Source organism: Oncorhynchus mykiss, chromosome 1 (assembly GCF_013265735.2).
Source record: "Oncorhynchus mykiss isolate Arlee chromosome 1, USDA_OmykA_1.1, whole genome shotgun sequence".
Classification (NCBI taxonomy): Eukaryota; Metazoa; Chordata; class Actinopteri; order Salmoniformes; family Salmonidae; genus Oncorhynchus; species Oncorhynchus mykiss.
In genome coordinates this window covers 48,070,778-48,092,453 of record NC_048565.1, presented here as the reverse complement: position 1 = coordinate 48,092,453, position 21,676 = coordinate 48,070,778, and the positions used below count along the sequence as shown (strand labels likewise).

Here is a 21,676-nt window from a genome sequence, read left to right as displayed (position 1 = left end):
TGCCTCTTTGCTTGACATCATGGGAAAATCAAAAGAAATCAGCCAAGACCTCTGAGAAAAAAAATTGTAGACCTCCACAAGTCTGGTTAATCTTTGGGAGCAATTTCCAAATGTCTGAAGGTACCCTGTTCATCTGTACAAACAATAGTAAGCAAGTATAAACACCATGGGATCATGCATCCGTCATACCGCTCAGGAAGGAGACGTGTTCTGTATCCTAGAGATTAACTTACTTTGGTGCGAAAAGTGCAAATCAATCCCAGAACAGCAAAGGACCTTGTGAAGATGCTGAGGAAACAGGTACAAAAGTATCTATATCCACAGTTAAACAAGTCCTATCTCGACATGTTGTGGGGGTGCTTTGCTGCAGGAGGGACTGGTGCACTTCACAAAATAGATGGCATCATGAGGCAGGAAGATTACGTGGATATATTGAAGCAACATCTCAAGACATCAGTTAAAGCTTGGTCGCAAATGGGTCTTCCAAGTGGACATAGAACCCAAGCATACTTCCAAAGTTGTCAAAATGGCTTAAGGACAACAAAGTGAAGATATTGGAGTGGCCATCATAAAGCCCTGACCTCAATCCCATAGAAAATGTGTGGGTAGAACTGAAAAAGTGTGTGTGAGCAAGGAGGCCTACAAACCTGACTCAGTTACATCAGCTCTGTCAGGAGGAATGGGCTTAATTCACCCAACTTATTGTGGGAAGCTGGTGGAAGGCTACCCTAAACGTTTGACCCAAGTAAAACAATTGAAAGGCAATGCTGCCAAATACTAATTGAGTGTATGTAAACTTCTGACCCACTGGGAATGTGATGAAAGAAATAAAAGCTGAAATGAATCACTCTCTACTATTATTCTGACCGTTCATTTTCTTAAAATAAAGTGGTGATCCAAACTGACCTAAGACATGGAATTTTTTACCAGGATTTAATGTTAGGAATTGTGAAAAACTTGAGTTTAAATGTATTTGTCTAAGGTGTATGTAAACTTCTGACTTCAACTGTATGTGTTTAATATGCTATCCACATAAAGTGTCTGATCGCAGAACATTCTATAGAATTTGAGAAAAAATACCATTGGTCACTAAAGCGTCGGTAAACCATTCACAAAATGTATTTCGATTTTTATTTCGGATCAATCCTTACAAAATAAGGAAGACTCAAATTTCGCCAAGTTTTTCCTCGATCGTCATGAGAGAATATTGTAAATTGCAGTTCTTTTGGAGAAAATCATTGATTTTTGTGTAAGATGCACATTGTCACAGGTGTTTTTTCTTGACTGATTTCAAGTTTGATTGAGGTGGTGCTATTGTATATCATACCATTTGAAAGAAATGTTTTTCAGCTTTGAAAATTTGTAACATGTTTTACTATAAATGTTTGACCCCAGCAAATTATTCTAACTTATGCACACCGAGGTCATGGTCCATCAAAATATAGAACATTCCGCTGGGCAGGAAATGGTTTTAATCTGCTATATGACAAATTAATCAGTGGTGCATTAGGATTTCCGATAAGTTTGAGGACAAAAACAAATTGCCCAACCTAATCAGATTCACATTCTCCCCTATCGCTCAGCTCACACACTACGTCATTCTCTGTCACACACACACACTGAGCTCAGACAGATCCAGCTGAGCTCCATCAGCATCAGATATTAATTTAGAATGTAAAATGAACGTGTTAATGCAGCAATTGTTAGTGCATCGTATCAAACCGAATGGCATGAATTCGCTCCACCGACCAAATCGAATTGTTTCAAACTCGTTCTTGTATCGGAGCCCATGTATCTAGATGCATATCGATTCGTGCTTGGAAGGAGAGATGCACCTCCCTAGTTGCTGTCATGGAGTTTTATATGCATTGTCACAATCTAATTTACTAATGCTTTGAACAATGCTTTGCAGGTTCAGGTATTTGGGAGTTTCAGCACAGGTCTCTATCTACCTACCAGGTAAGCTGTCCATCCATTTCAAGTAATTTGAAAATGTTTCATAACTGTTATATTTCAACTTGGCATGAGTTTGTGATAATGTGATTATTTGTGTTGCAGTGACATTGACCTGGTGGTGTTTGGGAAGTTCAGGGAAGGAGACAGCCTCCCACTGTGGAGGTTAGAGGAGGCCCTGAGGAAACACAAAGTGGTGGAGGAGAATTCTGTCAAAGTGCTGGACAAGGCCACGGTTGGTGTTTTGTGTCCTGTCTGTGGAGGAAAGCCTGTTAAGTGTGTGTGTGTGTGTGTGTGTATGTTGTGAACTATAATTCCGTGTCTGTATGCCTGTCAAATCTGATCTCTCCTTGTCTTCAGGTGCCAATCATCAAACTGACAGACTCTCTCACGGAGGTCAAAGTTGACATCAGTTTCAACATGAAGAATGCTGTCAAAGCTGCTGCCCTCATTAAAGATTATAAAAAGGTACAATGCTCCCAGTGTGTGTGCTTGCACACGCATACGTTTGTACGTACATATTTGAGCTCATATCTGCATTCAAGCACAATTCTCCTGGTTTGAACTGTTGTTCTAATGTTCTAATGTTCTCTCCCTTGCTCTCTCTTCAGAAATATCCTGTGCTTCCATACCTGGTGCTAGTCCTGAAACAGTTCTTATTACAAAGAGACATGAATGAAGTGTTTACAGGAGGAATCAGCTCCTACTGCCTCTTCCTCATCGCTGTCAGCTTCTTACAGGTGGGTCGGTGGCCTTCCTCTCTATACTGTATTCAGACCGTTTGCTATGAGACTCGAAATTGAGCTGAGGGGCATCCTGTTTCCATCAAAAATCAGTGATGTTTCTACAACTTGAACGGAGTCCACCGTTTGTAAATTCAATTGGTTGGACATGATTTGGAAAGTCACACACCTGTCTATATACAGTTGACAGTGCATGTCAGAGCAAAAACCAAGCCACGAGGTTGAAGGAATTCTCCGTAGAGCTCTGAGACAGGGTTGTGTCGAGGCACAGATCTGGGGAAGGGTACCAAAACATTTCTGCAGCATTGAAGGTCCCCAAGAACAACGTGGCCTCCATCATTCTTAAATGGAAGAAGGTTGCAACCACCAAGACTCTTCCTAGAGCTGGCTGCTCGGCCAAACTGAGCAATCGGGGGAGAAGGGCCTTGGTCAGGGAGGTGACCAAGAACCCGATGGTCACTCTGACAGAGCTCCAGAGTTCCTCTGTGGAGATGGGAGAACCATCCAGAAGGACAGTTATCTCTGTCAGCATGGGCATGTTTTTCAGCGGCAGGGACTGGGAGACTAGTTAGAATCGAGGGAAAGATGAACGGAGCAAAGTACAGAGATCCTTGATGAAAACCTGCTCCAGAGCGCTCAGGACCTCAGACTGGGGCGAAGGGTCACCTTCCAACAGAACAATGGCCCTAAGCACACAGCCAAGACACCGCAGGAGTGGTTCGGGACAAGTCTCTGAAGATCCTTCTGTCGCCCAGCCAGAGCCCGGACAGAGCCCGAAGCCGATTGAACATCTCTGCAGAGACCTGAAAATAGCTGTGCAGCATCCCTCCCTATTCAACCTGACAGAGCTTGAGAGAATCTGCAGAGAAGAATGGGAGAAACGCCCCAAATACACCCCAAGCTTGTACCATCATACCCAAGAAGACGCTGCCAAAGGTGCTTCAACAAAGTACTGAGTAAAGGGTCTGAATACTTATGTAAATGTGATATAGCTGTTTTTTTTATTTATTTTTTATACATTTGCAAAAATGTCAACCTGTCTTTGTGGGGTATTGATTGTATTTAATCCATTTGGAATAAGGCTGTAACGTAAATTTTGGGGGGTAAAAAGTCAAGGGGTCTGAATACTTTCCTAATGCACTGCATCATAATTATTACACTCCCAATCTTGTATTCTAGTGAAATTATTATATGAAGGATTTTCTCTGCCTTTTCTCAACCATTGAGAGCAAGGAGTAATTACTTCTGTACTGTTGACTAAACTTTATTGATCCCCAGAGGGGAAATTGGATTTGTCACCTGCAGTATAGTGTTCTTAAGGTAGAAACAAGTTATAAGCTGTATTGTGCGTGTGTGTGTTTCAGCTCCATAGCAGAGAGGACGCCTGCAGTCCCAACGCCAACACTGGCGTCCTGCTCATAGAGTTCTTTGAGCTGTACGGCCGCCATTTTAACTACCTGAAGACGGGGATCCGGATCAAAGACGGGGGGTGCTACCTCTCCAAAGACGAGGTCCAGAAGAGCATGCTGGATGGATACAGGCCATCCCTGCTCTACATCGAGGATCCACTGCAGCCAGGTGAGCCCTGGCTCACACACACACCTTTAGTTTGTCTAAGATTGCTTACTGCAGTGTTTCCCAAACTCGGTCCTCGGGACCCAAAGGGGTGCACGTTTTAATTGTTTCCTAACCTTACACAGCTGATTCAAATGTATAAAGGCTTGAGGATTAGTTGATTATTTGAATCAGCTGTGTAGTGCTAGGGCAAAAACCAAAATGTGCACCCCTTGGGTTCCGCGAACAGAGTTTGGGAAACCCTGGCTTGCTGCATACGGTGGTCAAAATATGGTAGCAAGCTAGCTAGCTATGATGTCTCTGAAAAGTACGCACTCAATGAAGTGTCTTGTGCTTCAGAGTTCTGCCATAACTAAGACATCAGATGTAGTTGTTTTATAGAGATGTTTGAGAACTCTTATGGTAGGCCAGATGCAATAAGCAGCTGCCAAGTTTATGTTTGTACCTGACCGTGAGCGTTTGGTGTTTGTCCTGTGTTGCCCAGGTAATGATGTGGGCCGTAGCTCGTACGGGGCCATGCAGGTGAAGCAGGTGTTTGACTATGCCTACATGGTGCTGAGCCACGCTGTGTCGCCCATCGCCAAGTACTACCCCAACAACCACAGCGAGAGGTACAGGGCAGGGCTGGGACTCATGGGGGAAGGTTACTGTCACATAATCAGTAGTGATGGCAGAAATAGACGATAGTTACATATCGCAGTATTATTTTTGGACAATATTGGATCGATATTTGACTCCCATCCTATAGCTTGTTCTCCGTCTTCTTTTTAAATAGTGAGCCAACATTTTTCCGCACTTTTATTTCCCTGACTGATCAAAACGTGTATTTATACATTTTTTCGGTGAGGGTTTCAAATCACAGACAGGCAATTATCTTCCAAAAGTACTTTGATCCACCACCCCCTCTCGGCGACCAGAAAAAAAACTCTCCGCATACCACCCTTTCCATGTGGGCCTGAAAGCAAAGAAAGTAAAATATATATATATATATATAAATATATATATATATATAAATAATATATATATATATATATATATATAAATATATATATATATATATATATAAATATATATATATATATATATAAATATATAAATATATATATAAATATATATATATATAAATATATATATAAATATATATATATATATATATAAATATATATATAAATATATATATATATATATATATATATATATATATATATATATATATATATATAAATATATTTATTTATTTATTTATATAAAAATAGGTATATATATATAAAAATAGGTATATATATATATAAAAATAGGTATATATATATAAAAATAGGTGTATATATAGGTATAAATAGGTATATATACCGATAAGGGAGTGAGTAGCTCTGTTTTGTACCGATTAAACTGTGGTTATATGTAGAAGCCAGACAAGAGTTAAACTTAAGTGTCTAAAATCGCTAGATCAATATATCCTTAAGCAACTGGGCGCGAGTGAGTGGTCAGTTATGTACAACAGCGAACCAATCAGTTGGTAAAGCGATGAGGCGACAAGAGCCCAATGAGCCATTGTTTTCTTCAGAGGAAAAGACTAGGAACAATCTGGAGATGCAAATTAGAGTAATGAACAGCTAAAGGAAATCCAGAAAACATCGCTAAAATGCTCTCAATGCTCATCAAAACAAACTGTCACAATCTGTTGTTAAAAAAAAGATTTGTGCTCGAAAGGAAAGTGGAGTCTATCATGTCAGACATGTTTATACAAGGTTTGCGCATAAACGCCAGACATTGAAATTAGCCTTCTGGAAACAAGGTTGCAAACTTTAGGAGATGAACTGGAACAGAAAGAAAACAAAATGAGATGAAACATGGGAATATTGTCCTTCCCGGAAGACATGAACAAAGGAGACCTTTCCAGCTACGTGGTCAAACTGATATCAGAGGAGCTTGGCGTGGATGTATCACCAGAGGTTCTGGAACGATGCCATCGGATCAGTGTGAAACAGAAGAACGCTAAATAGCCTTGCATGGCAATTTTCAAGCTGTGGAACTATCAGACCAAAGCCAACATTCTGATGGCACGGGAGGAAAGGAGATCAAAATCCACGGCCAGTCCATTCGTCCAGGACCTGTCTGCTAAGCAATATATTCCCATCAGACAGCCACTGGAGGAAAAGGAATCAAGTCTCAACTTTGCTTCCCGGCAGTGCTGTGGGTATGGAAGGGAACACAAAAGCTGGAATTCACAAGCACCGACGAAGCCCTAAACCGTCTGCAAGAGACCTATCCAGTTGAAGGAGAGCCCACTGCCCTGAGGAGAGGGCAAGGCGGGGAAAAGCAATAAGCACATACAGTGATGTCTAAAACCAACTTATCGTAAATTGAGACCATATTCTTTCCCATTTCCCCCAATACAACCTAAACTCTACTGTCCCCAAGTAACTGTTCTTCTCTAGGAAGTAATGATAGAAGTACCGATGCCAATGGACTACATGGACACAGAAAAGACAACATTTAACACGTATGTCAATAATTGTTGTATGGACGTGTGTGTGATTGTGTGTGTGTGTCTGTGCATATGACTGGGAGGGTGAAGGAGGGTGAATATGAGGGTGGGAGAGAATGGGTGGGTGGATGCATAGGGTAAATGTTGTATGTGAATAAAGGAGAATGGATAAGTCGATGGGTGTAAATGTGTCTGAGAAGAGGAGATGGGGAAAAGATGGGAGGTTGGGATAAACTTTCCCTGGACGCGTAAGGGAGGGCATGGTTCGGAGGTGGTGGGGTAAGGGTGAGAGGTTGGGACAAGCTTGGGTGGGGTAAAGGGGGGAGAATTGGGAAATGGCGGTGGAGAGGGAAGGGTTGGCTTGGGAGAGAGAGATGGAAGGATTTAGCTATACTACAATGTAATTGTATTTATTTTTTGTGACTTGCAAACCTGCTGTAAAATGAATGAGTTCTGGAGAAATTAGAAGAGAATGTCGAGTCATTATTGTTCCTTGTTTGTCATTATAGCTAAGATTCAATGGGGGTTATTGGTGAGAGTGTAGAGGGGCTCTATCCACGGTATTGTGTAGAGGGGCTCTATCCACGGTATTGGGAGGGGGTGACTGGGATGGCATCTGACACTTCTCTGACGTATGTGTGGGGCTCTACTCATCCCACTTCGGTCTCTCGGTGGACCCCACTCTCCCCAAGTAGTCCCCCACCAGCCACTATACTTTTAATTTACAAGGTAATACAAACTGACCACAGTTCTTATGCGTCCGTGTTCCTCCAATGTATGTACAATGACATAACCCAGTCTTCTGGATTTTTTTGTTACATTAGGAGAGGAGTTGGAGCTTGAAAGCCCTAAAACGGCATAGCGCCACAAAGTACAAAGAAGTACTTTGCTTTATGTTTCCTGTGTGTTCTCGGTTAAATGTCTGCTCAGCCCACATGCTCACACACTATATATGTAATGTATATAATTACTATGTATTCATACTATGACTATCCCATTCCATGGAAGGCCCACCGCCCTAATATGACATGTCAGCTAAAATGTTTGATCTGGTTTGTCAATGATAGGCGGAACAGACAGGGTTGACTTTGATTCTATTCAAGTAATAACTTGGAAAGGTCACATGCTTCATGATAGGAAAAAAAGCATATGGTTCTTAAACACTTAGAGATTGTCAGCTGTAGTAACAGCAGAGGTGTAGGCATCCTGATAAATACGAATACACCCTTTTTTCTTATATCCCAGCAAACGGACTAAGAAGGCCGTTTTCTAATGTTGAATTGTACATACATGGTGAAGAATACACATTGTTTTCATTGGAAGTGAGTAAATGTTTTACTCACGTTGGCCACGGTGAAGGAGAGCCCACAGGCTTTGGTAGCGGGCCGTGTCAGTGGCACTGTATTGTCCTCAAAGCAAGCAAAGAAGTTGTTTAATTTGTCTGGGAGCAAGACGTCGATGTCCACAACGGGGCCGGTTTTCTTTTTATAATCCGTGATTGACTGTAGACCCTGCCACATACGTCTCGTGTTTGAGCTTTTGAATTGCGTCTACTTTGTCTCTATACTGGCGCTTTGCTTGTTTGATTGCCTTGTGGAGGAAATACACTGGAGGGAATAGCTGCACTGTTTGTATTCGGTCATGTTTCCGGTCGCCTTGCCATGATTAAAAGCGGTGGTTCGCGCTTTGTTTTGCGCGAACGCTGCCATCAATAAACTGTTTCTGGTTAGGGGAGGTTTTAATAGTCACAGTGGGTTCAACATCACAGATGCACTTGCTAATAAACTCTCACCGAGTCAGCGTATATGTCAATGTTGTTGTCTGAGGCTACCCGGAACATATCCAAGTCCACGTGATCTAAGCAATCTTGAAGCGTGGAATCCGATTGGTCAGACCAGCGTTGGATAGACCTGAGCACATGCTTTTCCTGTTTTAGTTTCTTTTGTTTCAACAAAATGGAGTCATGGTCAGATTTGCTGAAGGGAGGTTGGGGGAGGTGAAGACAGAATTTGTCTAGAACATTATAGTTTACACATGTTCCACCACTGACATTCAACATTATGATGGGCTTGTGGTGTTCGGGGCCGTGTTGTGGACAATTGGTACAGCAGTCCCACACTCTTCTAGCATCTGCTCTCCAACAGCACAGGGGCCTGTGGCACAGTAAGGTCGAACAGGAAGGGGATGCGCCGGCATTCAGATGCAGAGAGGGGAGGTGGAGTTCAAGGAGAACGGTCAACAGCCTGCAGTAAAGTGGCATGACAAACGGGCCATGTCCTCTCCACTGTCCAATCAGCAACCGTGTCGGCCACAGGGAAGGTGGATCACCTGACTGGAGTGAGAAAGATCAAACCAGACTGTGTGCTTGACTATAACCTCAAAATGGGGGCAGTGGATAAGGCGGACATGATAAACAGCTTTGTGGAATGCGCTCTGAAAACTACCAAGTGGTATAAGAAGATATTTTCCCATCTGATCGACACTGCTGCCCTCAATGGCCACATAGTTCACCGCCAACTGACAGGTGAGATGATTACTGAACAAGGCATTTTTTGTAATTGGACGTAGTTCACATACAGTTCCATTATGCAATTATAGTGACAATATCTCACCCACCTACCCACTGCCTCATCCTCTCCCTTTCCTCATCCTCCACACTCCCTCTCCCCCATAGGTAAAGTAATTACCTACCAAAAGTACAGAGAGAACCTAATGAGAGCGCTGCTGGAAGGAGCACCACACCCCTCGGCGCCCATCCACTAGGGGCTGTGCTGCTGCAGACAATCCCCTACGCCTCGCTGCACGGCATTTTCCCTACAAAGTCCCTCAAACTGCTACTCAAGGTAGTCGCACACGGAGGCATGACAAAGTCTGCCTGTCTGGTGCCAGGAGAAGGAAACCGAGGTTGACAAAGTACATGTGTTCAGCTTGCGACACACCTCTGTGTTTCAACCATGCTTTGGGGAGTATCATATGCTCAAGCACTATTGAGCACATCTGCAGCAATTAGTGACTGACTGACCTGACAGGTGACTTGACAGGTGACCTGCTATGATGCTATGCCTTTAGGGGTGGGGTGTGGAAATGCAGTTGTTGTTCAATCACTGCATGAATATGAAATATGGGTTATGCATATTCATAAGTTGTCAGTCTTTTCTTGCAGTTTTTTTTTCTCCTCTAGCAAAACAAGTTGTTCAACCGCCACCAATACTTCAATAAAATAGACGACTATTACATATAGGCCTATGTGTTTTCTTGCTTGGTTTTCATCCATTAAAACTGTTGAGGGTACGCTAGCATACAAAAGCTGTCCTCAATCTTCACCTCAAAAGATGTCCGGCTCCATTTATGACATTGGCAAATGATGTCCAATACGGTTTGTGTGTGGTTTTTGAAAGTACAGAGGATAAAGAGGAATGATTTTGTAATTAGAATACAATGTCAGGATATAGCAATACAACAATATTACAAAGAAGTAACATAACACTGCTTTCAAAAAAATATAATACATCGTATTGACCAAATCCTAAATATGAGTTATAGAGCAGTAAGAAACGGTAGCTGTTGTGCTCCACAAATAGTGCAGGGCAGGACAGCGCTATGCTAAAACGGGCCTAATGAAAACCAACCATAGTCATAAGGCCAGGGTAGCTTCAAAAGGACAACACAAGCTAATACTTCTCTGACACAATTATCATTTGTTTTACAGAGCTAATAGAAGAATGTAGCTAGCTACTTAAGGACGATTGTGTATAACACCATAAAGGTTATGAAATAAGTGACGTTACCTCACGTGTCCGCAGTTATAAGGAATACACACAAATGATGCTCCTTACATATACAGTGAGCTACAGTAGAAACGACATACAGAAACTATTATAACATAATAAGGCACTAATTTTGATAGAAACACACACGTCCAAAGTTATTATCATGTAGTAATGAAAACAACAATGAAGCCAGCTGGAAAATTCGGCTCAGTAAATGCCTAAAAAAAATGTAAAAAGTGAAATGGCCTACTTTTATACGAATTAATGAAGAGGCAGAACACATCTCCATTTGAACGGTTAGAAAAGAAAACAAGTTAGAAAAGCATTTGAAATTGACAAGTTGAAACAGCCTGTAAATAAACGCAGGCAGCGCGCCTTAGTTTGAAGGCATGACATATTCCATGGCACATGGTTTATGAACTGATATGCAAAACAACGGCAGATTCAAAACTTAAATTATTAAAGAAAAATTCTTGCAACCAATGGAATGTTATATTCAGTAGCAGTCAAAAGTTTGGACATTCAAGGGTTTTTCTTTGACTATTTTCTACATTGTAGAATAATAGTGAAGACATAAACTGTGAAATAACACGTGGAATCATGTAGTAGCTAAAAAAGTTTTAAACAAATCTAAATATATTATACATTTGAGATTCTTCAAATAGCCACCCTTTGTCTTGATGACAGATTTGCACACGCTTGGCATTCTCTCAACAAGCTTCATGAGGTAGTCACCTGGAATGCATTTCAATTAACAGGTGTGCTTTCGTAAGTTCATTTGTGGAATTTCTTCCTTAATGCATTTGAGCCAATCAGTTATGCTGTGACAAGGTAAGGGGGGTATACAGAAGATGGCCCTATTTGGTAAAAGATGAAGTCCATATTATGGCAAGAACAGCTCAAATAAGCAAAGAGAAACGTCAGTCCATTACTTTAAGACATTAAGGTCAGTCAATACGAATCACTTCAAGAACTTTGAAAGCGCAGTCGCAACAACGTTCAAGCGCTATGATACAACTGGGTCTCATGGGGACTGCCACAGGAAAGGAAGACCCAGAGTTACCTCTGCTCTAGAGGATACATTCATTAGAGTTACCAGCCTCAGAAATTGCAGCCCAAAAAATGCTTCACAGAGTTCAAGTAACAGACACATCTCAACATCAACTGTTCAGAGGAGACTGCGTGAATCAGGCCTTCATGGTCAAATGTCTGCGAAGAAACCACTACTAAAGGACACCAATAATAATAAGAGACTTGCTTTGGCCAAGAAACACGAGCAATGGACATTAGACCGGTGAAAATCTGTTCTTTGGTCTGATGAGTCCAAATTTGAGATTTTTGGATCCAACCGTCATGTCTTCGTGAAGCGGATGATCTCCGCATGTGTGCTTCCCACCGTGAAGCATGGAGGAGGAGGTGTGATGGTGTGGCGGTGCTTTGCTGGTGACACTGTCAGTGATTTATTTAGAATTCAAGGCACACTTAACCAGCATGGCTACCACAGCATTCTGCAGCAATATGCCATCCCATCTGCAGAGTGAATGAAAAGCAGCCAAGTGCTCAGCATATGTGGGAACTCCTTCAAAACGGTTGGAATAGCTGGTTGAGCGATTTCCCAGAGTGTGCAAAGCTGTCATCAAGGCAAAGGATGGCTACTTTGAAGAATCTAAAATATATTTTGATTTGTTTAACACTTTTTTGGTTACTACATGATAGTATGTGTTATTTCATAGTTTTAAGGTCTTCATTATTATTCTACAATGCAGAAAATAATGAAAAACCCTTGAATGAGTTGGTGTGTCCAAACTTTTGACTGGTACTGTATATATTTTTTGTTACAATATTAAGTGGGGAAAAAGATTGCACATGTGTGTCCCCTTTTCCAACCTGTGGTAACATTGTTTGTTGTGCGTCCTGCAGTATACTGGGCAGAATAATCCGGGTGACTCAGGAAGTGGCAGAATACAGGGACTGGATCACCATGAAGTGGGCTGATCTATCACTGAACTCCCTGACCTTAAACGGTAAGGAGATGAGACATTTTACAGCCCATTTTATATCATTGTTTTTTAATAGATTTTCACAGTTATCCAGTCCAAGTACAACACTATATCAAAACAGTGTAAACTTGTCTTGCCCCACATTTCTTACTGTTTCCCCTATGTCACAGGAAATGATGTCACGTTGCTGGTGGAGCCTCAGCAGGAGTACGAATGCAACAACAATCTCTCTGAGGAAGGGGCGGAATCACCAAGCTCCTCCTCTCCTCCTCCTTCCTCTCCATCCTCCTCTTCATCATCCTCCTCGCCGCAGTCTTCATCAGCTAGCTCCAGCGACGCTGTGGGTGCCTTGTGAAACCGAACGTGTTCTCTCCACACACTTTGCACCATAAAGACCAGGGGCTGTATGTGTCAAGTGATACTCTGAGGAGCTTAATACCTACAGCCCCAGTGCTGACCTTTCCTTAGCAACTATGATGTAAAATCTCTAAAGATAGCTCTAAAATATTAGTCTATCAGAAAGGTCCCTTAGGCAATCTACCCTTTCATGTGTTAGAAGTTTGAGATACCTGTCGTTAAACTGTATTTTGCCCTTGTTTGATTGGATGCTCTGAACCCTCCAGGATTCGGACGGAAGCCCCTGTAAAACGGTGTTGCCGCGTGGCAGGCGGGGCTTATCCGCACACAGAGCTGCTCCCCTAGGATTGACCAATCACAGGGCTACAAGTTCCTCTTCCGGAAGCCATGTGAGCCACTCGAACAAGAGCAAGGTAGGTGACTAACTATAGCATTGCTCACCAACCGGTCGGTCGCGATCGACTGCTCGATCTCCAAGGCATCCGTAGTCGATCACCAAACGTTTCTGTAAAAAAATTTAAAAAAAAAAAAAAAACCTTGCATTCCTATTTTATTTTCCAATTAGCTCTGCTGGCGGTAGGTGCACTTGATTTAGCAGCCCTAGTGCCAGGAAGCCAAAGTGTTCCCATTTCGAATCATTTCATGTGTCTGACGGTAGAGCTTACCCTGCAGGCCTACCGTGGCCAATCCGATAGCTCAGATCACTGTGTCTGCACAGTTTCCTCAAGCCATTTGTTGTAAAAATAAGCCTCTAGTGCACAGCAAATTGAGACTGAGATTTCCAGACTTGACTAGAGAGATTCAATGAATACAGCAAAGAGCTGCTGTTTTTTAAAATTAAGTTTGTGTATTAGTTGTTATTCAGCACCGTCATCTTGCTCAACACTTTTTTTATAAGCCATAAAATGTGTGTTCTCCGTACTATCACTCATGCTACAACCAGCACTGCAGCTGCAATGAGTGAGTATAGCAAAGTGTTTCGATAAGTTTGCGTTATTATTCGAGGCAGAGGCTTGTCTTTTTTTAGTATCAAGAAATATTTTACTTTCTCTGTTCATAAGAGTAGCAACTTGAATTGCTGCACGATTCCGAAATAATGCAGTGCGACTTGAGTTTCGCCATCAGCTGGAAGACTTTGTCTCAGTGAGAGCGGAGGTACGGTGAGTCGGGTGAGAGGCCGTTATTCTCCTCTCTCCCTCCCCTCAGACTGACCATCAGATGCAGGCCATCACACCAGTATAATAAAATAAAAACTAAGGCCTGTTATATTCAGTGAAGTGCCCTTTTAATATAGGCCACATGGAAAATTAAATAAATCAGACTGGCTAAAGGGCCAAAATTCAACACCATCTGTGACTTCTAGGAAGACAACACTTAACCCTGACATTTCTACAAGTTCTCTTTGCCAGTCAACTTTGGTACAACATACACTCTCGTGACTTCGGTTGAAGGATCTACAATGAAATCTGTGCCTCGCTGGAAGCCAACCTTCCACAGGTGGTAAGCGTGAGGCTTGGATTCATTCCTTCAATTATGCCGCTCTTCACCTCTGTTAACAGGAACAATTCACGCTACATAAACAAACAATGGAACTCGAGACTGTCTTTTCGTTGCGCCAACTGAACTGGCCCTTAGTGTTAGAGCATAATCTCCCACTGGATGTTGTGGGCTGAAGTTTGTATGGTTCTAATAAGTTTCATAATCACAAACAATTAGTTAATCTTCTAATTGCTTGGCCTGGTTTTAGCAGTAAGTAAGATGGCTAATGCCACTGAAACGACGAAGGCAAACAAGCTGGGTTTGGTTTCACGAACATGCCCCAATGAATAGAAAGATACTCACGTTTGTTGTCTTGTATGTCTCGGCTCGGTGCATGATCAGGCTGCCCTCGTTCAAATCAGTTTGTGTGTGAGACTAGGGGATGTCTGGCACTGTTCCCCTACTAGTCCGCGGTCCAGGTTCTGTTGACAATCGTGTAGCATTCTTTAGGGGCCTTGGTGTTTCCGATAGTGACATTCTCTCCCGGATGCCCGTATCTCGGATGAGTCGGTGTTGCGGAGTCTGATGTCGGGTCAAATGTCTCCTGGCTTCTGTGGGTATCCCCCCCCCCCCCCGCTGCCTGTGTCTGGGTTCAGGCCCCACCTCTGTGATCCGGTCCTACATAGACTTACGAGACCAGGCTAGCTAACACATGCTGCATAGCGTGCTAGCCTGGTTAGCTAACTTGCCAAGGTGAGCTAGCTACTACTAGCTTTTCCTGTCTCCCCTGGGTGGAGTTGCTTGGGTAGCTCTCATTTAGTATAAGTAGCGCTATGTCAATTAGTTATTCTAAATTTACTGTGCTGCGGTCAGAGGCTAGCTAGCTTAGCTTAGACTAAAGAGCCTCCTGACTAACTTTGGCTATCATGCATAACTTCCAGTGAATTAAGCTTACTAGCATTCCCCCAGTGCTATGGCAACCCCATCCTTATTTTCTATTCCTGGAGTTGGGAGGGGTAGACCGAGCGGAGCTTGCATGCTCCTTCGATGAGGAAGTAGCCCCTGAGCAGCTGCACCACAGAAACATTGCTATGACGACAGTGCTCCCACATTTTGCTAGGTCAAACAGGATACTACGTCAGTCATTGCCAGAGCCCTCTATGCCCGTAAGAGCTGGGCTTCAGGCAAACCTGGGCACATAGATTGTGCTAGCCACTCACCTGACGCATCTTGCAGCCAATGCTGCTCACTTCAGGTGTCCCTGTCATTCATATGGGCCATGGCCCAGTGGTGGAATCCTCTGCTATTGTCAGGGAGCTGTATTCCGCAAGGTGATCACATCAGACGCATCCTACGAAGGCAACTCTGCTCATCTGCGTGAATATGCCTTAGGCATGCTGCAAGGAGGCGTGAGGACTGCAGATGTTGCCAGAGAAATAAATTGCAATGTTCGTACTGTGAGATGCCTAAGACAGCGCTACAGGGAGACAGGACAGACAGCTGATCGTCCTCGCAGTGGCAGACCACATGTAACAACACCTGCACAGGATTGGTACATCCGAACATCACACCTGCGGGACAGGTACAGAATGGCAACAACAGCTGCCCGAGTTACACCAGGGACGCACAATCCCTCTATCAGTGCTCAGACTGTCCGCAATAGGCTGAGAGAGGCTGGACTGAGGGCTTGTAAGCCTGTTGTTAGGCAGGTCCTCACCAGACATCACCGGCAACAACGTTGCCTATGGGCACAAGCCCACCGTCGCTGGACCAGACAGGACTGACAAAAAGTACTCTTCGCGTTTATCGTCAAAGGAATGAGCGTTACGCCGAGGCCTGTACTTGATTTGGAGGTGGAGGGTCCGTCATGGTCTGGGGCGGTGTGTCACCTCATCATCGGACTGAGCTTGTTGTCATTGCAGGCAATCTCAATGCTATGTGTTACAGGGAAGACATCCTCCTCCCTCATGTGGTACCCTTCCTGCAGGCTCATCCTGACATGACCCTCCAGCATGACAATGCCACCAGCCAAACTGCTCGTTCTGTGCGTGATTTCCATGGCCATGGCCAGCGAAGAGCCTGGAACTCAATCCCATTGAGCACACCTGGGACCTGTTGGATCAGAGGGTGAGGGCTAGGGCCATTCCCCCCAGAAATGTCTCCGAACTTGCAGGTGCCTTGGTGAAAGAGTGGGGTAACATCTCACAGCAAGAATTGGCAAATCTGGTGCAGTCCATGAGGAGGAGATGCGCTGCAGTACTTAATGCAGCTGGTGGCCACACCGACTGTTACTTTTGACCCTCCCCCTTTGTTCAGGGACACATTATTCAATTTCTGTTAGTCATAAACGCAGTTGACAGTGAGAGGACGTTTATTTTTTTTGCTGAGTTTAGCAGCAAGAGGCAATGCTTACCTAGCAGTGTACGCGCCCACTCCACCAGGGGTCTGTCAGCGTCTTGGGCATTGTTTAAAGTGTTGACTGTAAGAGATGTTTGTGATGCGGGGAGTTGGGCATCACCACACACTTTTGAGTTTTATTGCTTGGATGTCACTGCTCCCAGTGTAGCCCACAGTATGCTTATGGCTGGGTCTGGGGGAAAGTCACTAGGCAATGCAATACCCAGACTTCCGCATCTGGCAGGGTCAGGTCTGGGTGGTCTGCCATGGGGCGTTTTCATTTAGTATCTGTTGGCGTCCGTATGGGGCGTGATTATTTCCCCATAATATGTTGTACCGACATTGAATGACTGAAAGGTAAAGTAACGTTAAGACTATAACTACTTTTCCCTGAAGGAGGGAATGAGGGTACATCTGTTTGGCCCCGCGCCGCCCGTTCCTGGGCTCGGTGAAGAGCGGTATTAAATTGAAGGAATGAATCGGAGCCTCACGCTTATCACCTCTGGAAGGCGGGGACTTCACTGGCCTGGACAGGTGTTATTGTAGATACTTCAACAGAAGTAGTGAGAGTGCAACTCCCCATAGTATGTAATTTCCCTACTTCAGGGAACAGGAATTATAGTCATAACATTGTTTTCACAATCATTGAAAAGCCATAGTTTTGCTTTGACAAAGTCATTTCTGAATGTTATTTATTTCATGCAATTAGTGATTAATTTAGTCTGTCCCTCATTTTTAAGGTCAACCATGTTATGTGAACTGAACTTTCATTAGGTATTTTTTTCAAAGCAACATTAAACATCTAATAGTCAAATTATAGTGTAAAAGCAGGTGAGCTGGTTCTACTCTTTTTGGCCCTTTTCTGGTGTTTTGTGGTGAAAAATTGAGCATCAACCCCGTTACCCATAGGTAGACCGGCTATAATGTTTTTACAATTTAACATGAATCTTGCTTTCAATTGCGTCTTTTCACAAGTGGATTTATGGCTGATTTAAGATGAAATCGTCAACCTGTTACGTTATTTGACATTTAATAGGCACTTATTATAGTATTATTTTTATTTATTTAACCACAGCAAATGGGAATACGAGTTTTTAAAAAGTTTAACATGTGCTCTTTATGACAATGTTAATGTGGTGACATCCCGTATTTACATGTCTCAAAAGACACGGAATTGGTGGAACGAGTCTATATCAAACAAGCTTTAGTGTTAACTTAACACACATCCATGTATGTCACACTAAATGTTATTCCAAGACACATTTCCCATCAGTGGACAATACAGTTCATCTTGTCTTATGTGTTTTCCTGGCAACAGGTGGACAGAGAAAGTTTGACGTCTCGTCAGAACAGCCATGCCAACACACAGCCAAGCACAGAAACAGGACAGTCGTCATGCAGGAACCACCAAGGCAGCAGGCGGAGCTGTACGGGCAGGAGGAAGAAGCCTCAGCACCAACGCAAACCTGCGCCTGCGGTGGAGGACCTCTGTAGATAGGATGCGCCATGTCACAGAACTCAACTCCACTCTCTGCCGCCGAAACAAAGGCCATCGTGTTACTCTTACCAGGGCTTTTGGTCGTGATATTTTTAAAGCCAAGTTGGAAGGAGATTTCTCCTTTTTCTGTTAGTTGAATGGGCAGATTGACGCTATCCTCGTCTTGAGGGCATAGTCTTTCTGTAATTTGAACACACTGCCCATTGGAGGAAGGTTGTCGAGCCTGAACAGTTGTTCCTGTACTTTATGAAGTGGCAATACACCCTGGTGCATTGGTTGGGTCTATACTGGCAGTTAAACTTTACAGCATAAATGACAAGGGAAAATGTATGGTATAAAACTATGGATATTATTGCTATATTGGGCAAAATGCTTGCACTGACAACACGAGTTGTTGAAAATGTACGTATTTCAGCAACTCATCTACATTTGCAATGGAAAAAGTAGAGCAAAATGTTATTTAAAAAGGCGAAATGGAGGTTAGAGTGAGACAGAAAAAAAAAAACAATGGATAGGGATTGTATATTTTTCACCAGCTGAATTAAAATGAATATCGATTTGCCATCTCTCCTGGACTGGTCCAAGTGTGGGTTCTAAGTGCCAACTCCAACCATCAGCAAAATAGATTACTACAGTACCATGTATGAGAGCACAAGATCACGAAAGGATCAGGCCAAGGGATCAGCCCAAATGGACCAGTTTCCGTGCATAAAGGGGATGATTTTTGTAATGATCTGTTCAATGGCTATTTCACAATACTGTTTAATCACCGTAATATCTTACAGTCTAATGTACCTACTGGTAGAATACAAAATGCCACAATATCTGCAATTTGCAAACTTCCTGTACATGAAAACATCAGTACTCCACTATTTTGCCTATTTACAAAATGATTTGTATTTGTTTATGTATTTATTTTTTTAGTATATTTATATGAATCTATAAATGTTACGCCCTGTGGATGGAAAGGTTAGGAATAGCCTGTATGCGTGTGTAAGAGAGGGTTCAGATGCACATTTTGTGCCGACTATCTCAGACGCCTCGGTTCTAAAAGTCTTACACCCCAGAATGGTTTTGGAAATGGTGTCTAACACTTTGCTTTTACGTATCCGGTGCTTTCAGGCCACTGATTGAAAGTCATTGGCTTTGTTCAATTTCTGTCTCTAGCCCTTTTCTCTAGCTCTTACTTCTTCCTTGTCTGGCTTTTATACAAAAGGATTGGACTGGATGTCAACAATATGGTGATAGTTCCTCCGAGCCTTTAACGAGGGTGAGTTCCTCCAAGCCTTTACCGAGGGTGAGTGCAGCTTCTTCCCAAGTCACTTTCACCCATCTAATCCTTTCAGATCCGCCTAAAGAATATAGGCCCAACTTTGACAGTGCAAATAAATTGTGCTACTGTTAATTGAGAACATTATACACCTTACACACTGCATTCATTTTAAAAGTTAGATAAAGTTTCAACAAGAGCACTACTTTTGACGTTATCAGAATGGCAGGTTGACGTTTATTGGGACGAATCTCGTCTTGGAAGCAGAGCGATTTCTGATAAGGTTAGCAGTGTGGTTGGGGGTTAGGGTTCAAATCAGATGTTGACTGTGGCTGTGCCAGCTAGTGACTAGCCTGCAGTGGCCTCCAGTACATGAGTCATCCCAATGAATTCCAGCATCAAAATGTCACTAAGGGTTGGGCCACTGTTAGTCCTAGCATTTTCTTCTTTTTTTTTTCAAAAATTGGTCCTCACAAAACATTTTGTGTGCAGTCTAGACATTTGTTCCAACCTTCAAGATAGCTCATTGTTTTACAAGTGATAATATATTGTAAAATAAATGCATATTTCCCATTGCCTGTTCTTTATTATATGTGATTAGAATATAACAAAATTCATTGATTAAGGAATGTTTTTTTTCTTCCTGTTTTGTCTTTCACGGCAAATGTGTTCATGTGTTCACTGCCCAATCATTTCAACATTGAATTGGTTTTTCAAGCAGACGAGCCACCATCAAACATCCTAGAAGTCAACAAGATGATTGTTTACATTCAGTATGCCATTGTCAATTCAATACCAGTCAACATTTCTCTCCGCGTTCCAACCATGAATGAATTTGAAGATGGGAAAAGGGTTTTATTGCTGTGAACAGTAAAGCTGTTTTGTTGAATGGTAATTTTCCTTATCTTTTCTTAGCGTTGTCTACAGCAAGTGTACAATCCCTGCATTGAAGTTGTATTTTCATATGATTGATATTATTTAGCTAATTATATTTTTGTGGAAGATGAATAGATATAAATGTCAAGAACCCTGAGGGTAAAAGTGGCAAGTGGGAAAATGTAAGTCTCTCATTATTAAAATAAACTTTTGAAAGAACTGCTGGTCTGTCTGCGTGTACATGTCCCATTTCAGCACTCTTTTGAAAACGTTCTCCCCAGTTGAAGTTTTTCCACAACTCTCCCATTGATGACATCAAATATTTTACAATAAAGTATAAATTGTGCACCAAAGAACAGCATCGCGAGGGAGAAGAGCCGAATGAGATACCATTGAATGCCTACCATTGAACGTCTGACTGACATGTCGTGATACCAACAACTGACTAACGTCTGCATCTTAAATAGCATTGAGCTATATTGTTAATCTGTGCAGGCTATTATAATACCGTAAAATTCAACTGCGTGAGGGTCTGCTCATACAATTAGATTGTATTTATACTGAACAAAAATATAACCGCAACATGTAAAGTGTTGGTCCCATGTTTCATGACCTGAAATTAAAAAAAATCCAAGAAATGTTCCATAAGCACAAAATTATTTACCTTAAATGTACATCCTATCCTGTTAGTTAGCATTTCTCCTTTGCCAAGCTAATCCATTCACCTGACAGGTGTGGCATATCAAGAAACTGATTAAACAGCATTATTATTACACAGGTGCACCTTGTGCTGGGGACAATAAAAAGGTCACTCTTAAATGTGCAGTTTTGTCACACAACACAATGCCACAGATGTCTCAAGTCTTGAAGGAGCGTGCAATTGGCATGCTGACTGCAGGAATGTGCACCAGAGCTGTTGCCAGAAAATGTTTATTTCTCTACCGTAAGCTGCCTTCAACGTCGTCTTAAAGAATTTGGCAGTACGTTCAACTGGCCTCACAACAGCAGACCACATGTGAGCGAGCGGTTTGCTGATTTCAAAGTTGTGGAAAGACTGCCCCATGGTAGTGGGGCAGAAAAGAAAAGGCTACTTTAATTTGCCACTTTACAAGCTGGCCAGCTAGCTAACTCTTTCAAATAAAGGTCATTTTTTATTAAGGGAGACACTAAATAGAATTACAGACCCAGCCAGACATTGGCAATTAGCTAAGTTTATTTCAGGGCGCAACATTCACTAGGGACCGGGGGGACATGACCCCCCCCTACATTC

The 21,676-nt window shown here is 42.6% G+C and overlaps 1 protein-coding gene across 1 annotated transcript in view; it reads left to right on the top strand.

Moving 5' to 3' along the window:
• LOC110524212 (terminal nucleotidyltransferase 4B) overlaps positions 1-20,625 on the top strand; it is a 51,528-nt gene extending 30,903 nt beyond the window's left edge. Inside the window, exons 3-12 of the mRNA XM_021603662.2 lie at positions 1,913-1,959; positions 2,059-2,188; positions 2,314-2,421; positions 2,565-2,693; positions 4,061-4,274; positions 4,756-4,882; positions 12,450-12,553; positions 12,700-12,869; positions 13,153-13,299; positions 18,081-20,625. Of these exons, the coding sequence (XP_021459337.2) occupies positions 1,913-1,959; positions 2,059-2,188; positions 2,314-2,421; positions 2,565-2,693; positions 4,061-4,274; positions 4,756-4,882; positions 12,450-12,553; positions 12,700-12,869; positions 13,153-13,299; positions 18,081-18,260 (1,356 nt within the window). The 3' untranslated portion in view covers positions 18,261-20,625. The remainder of the gene's footprint in view (positions 1-1,912; positions 1,960-2,058; positions 2,189-2,313; positions 2,422-2,564; positions 2,694-4,060; positions 4,275-4,755; positions 4,883-12,449; positions 12,554-12,699; positions 12,870-13,152; positions 13,300-18,080) is intronic.
• The last annotated feature ends 1,051 nt before the right edge of the window (positions 20,626-21,676 follow it).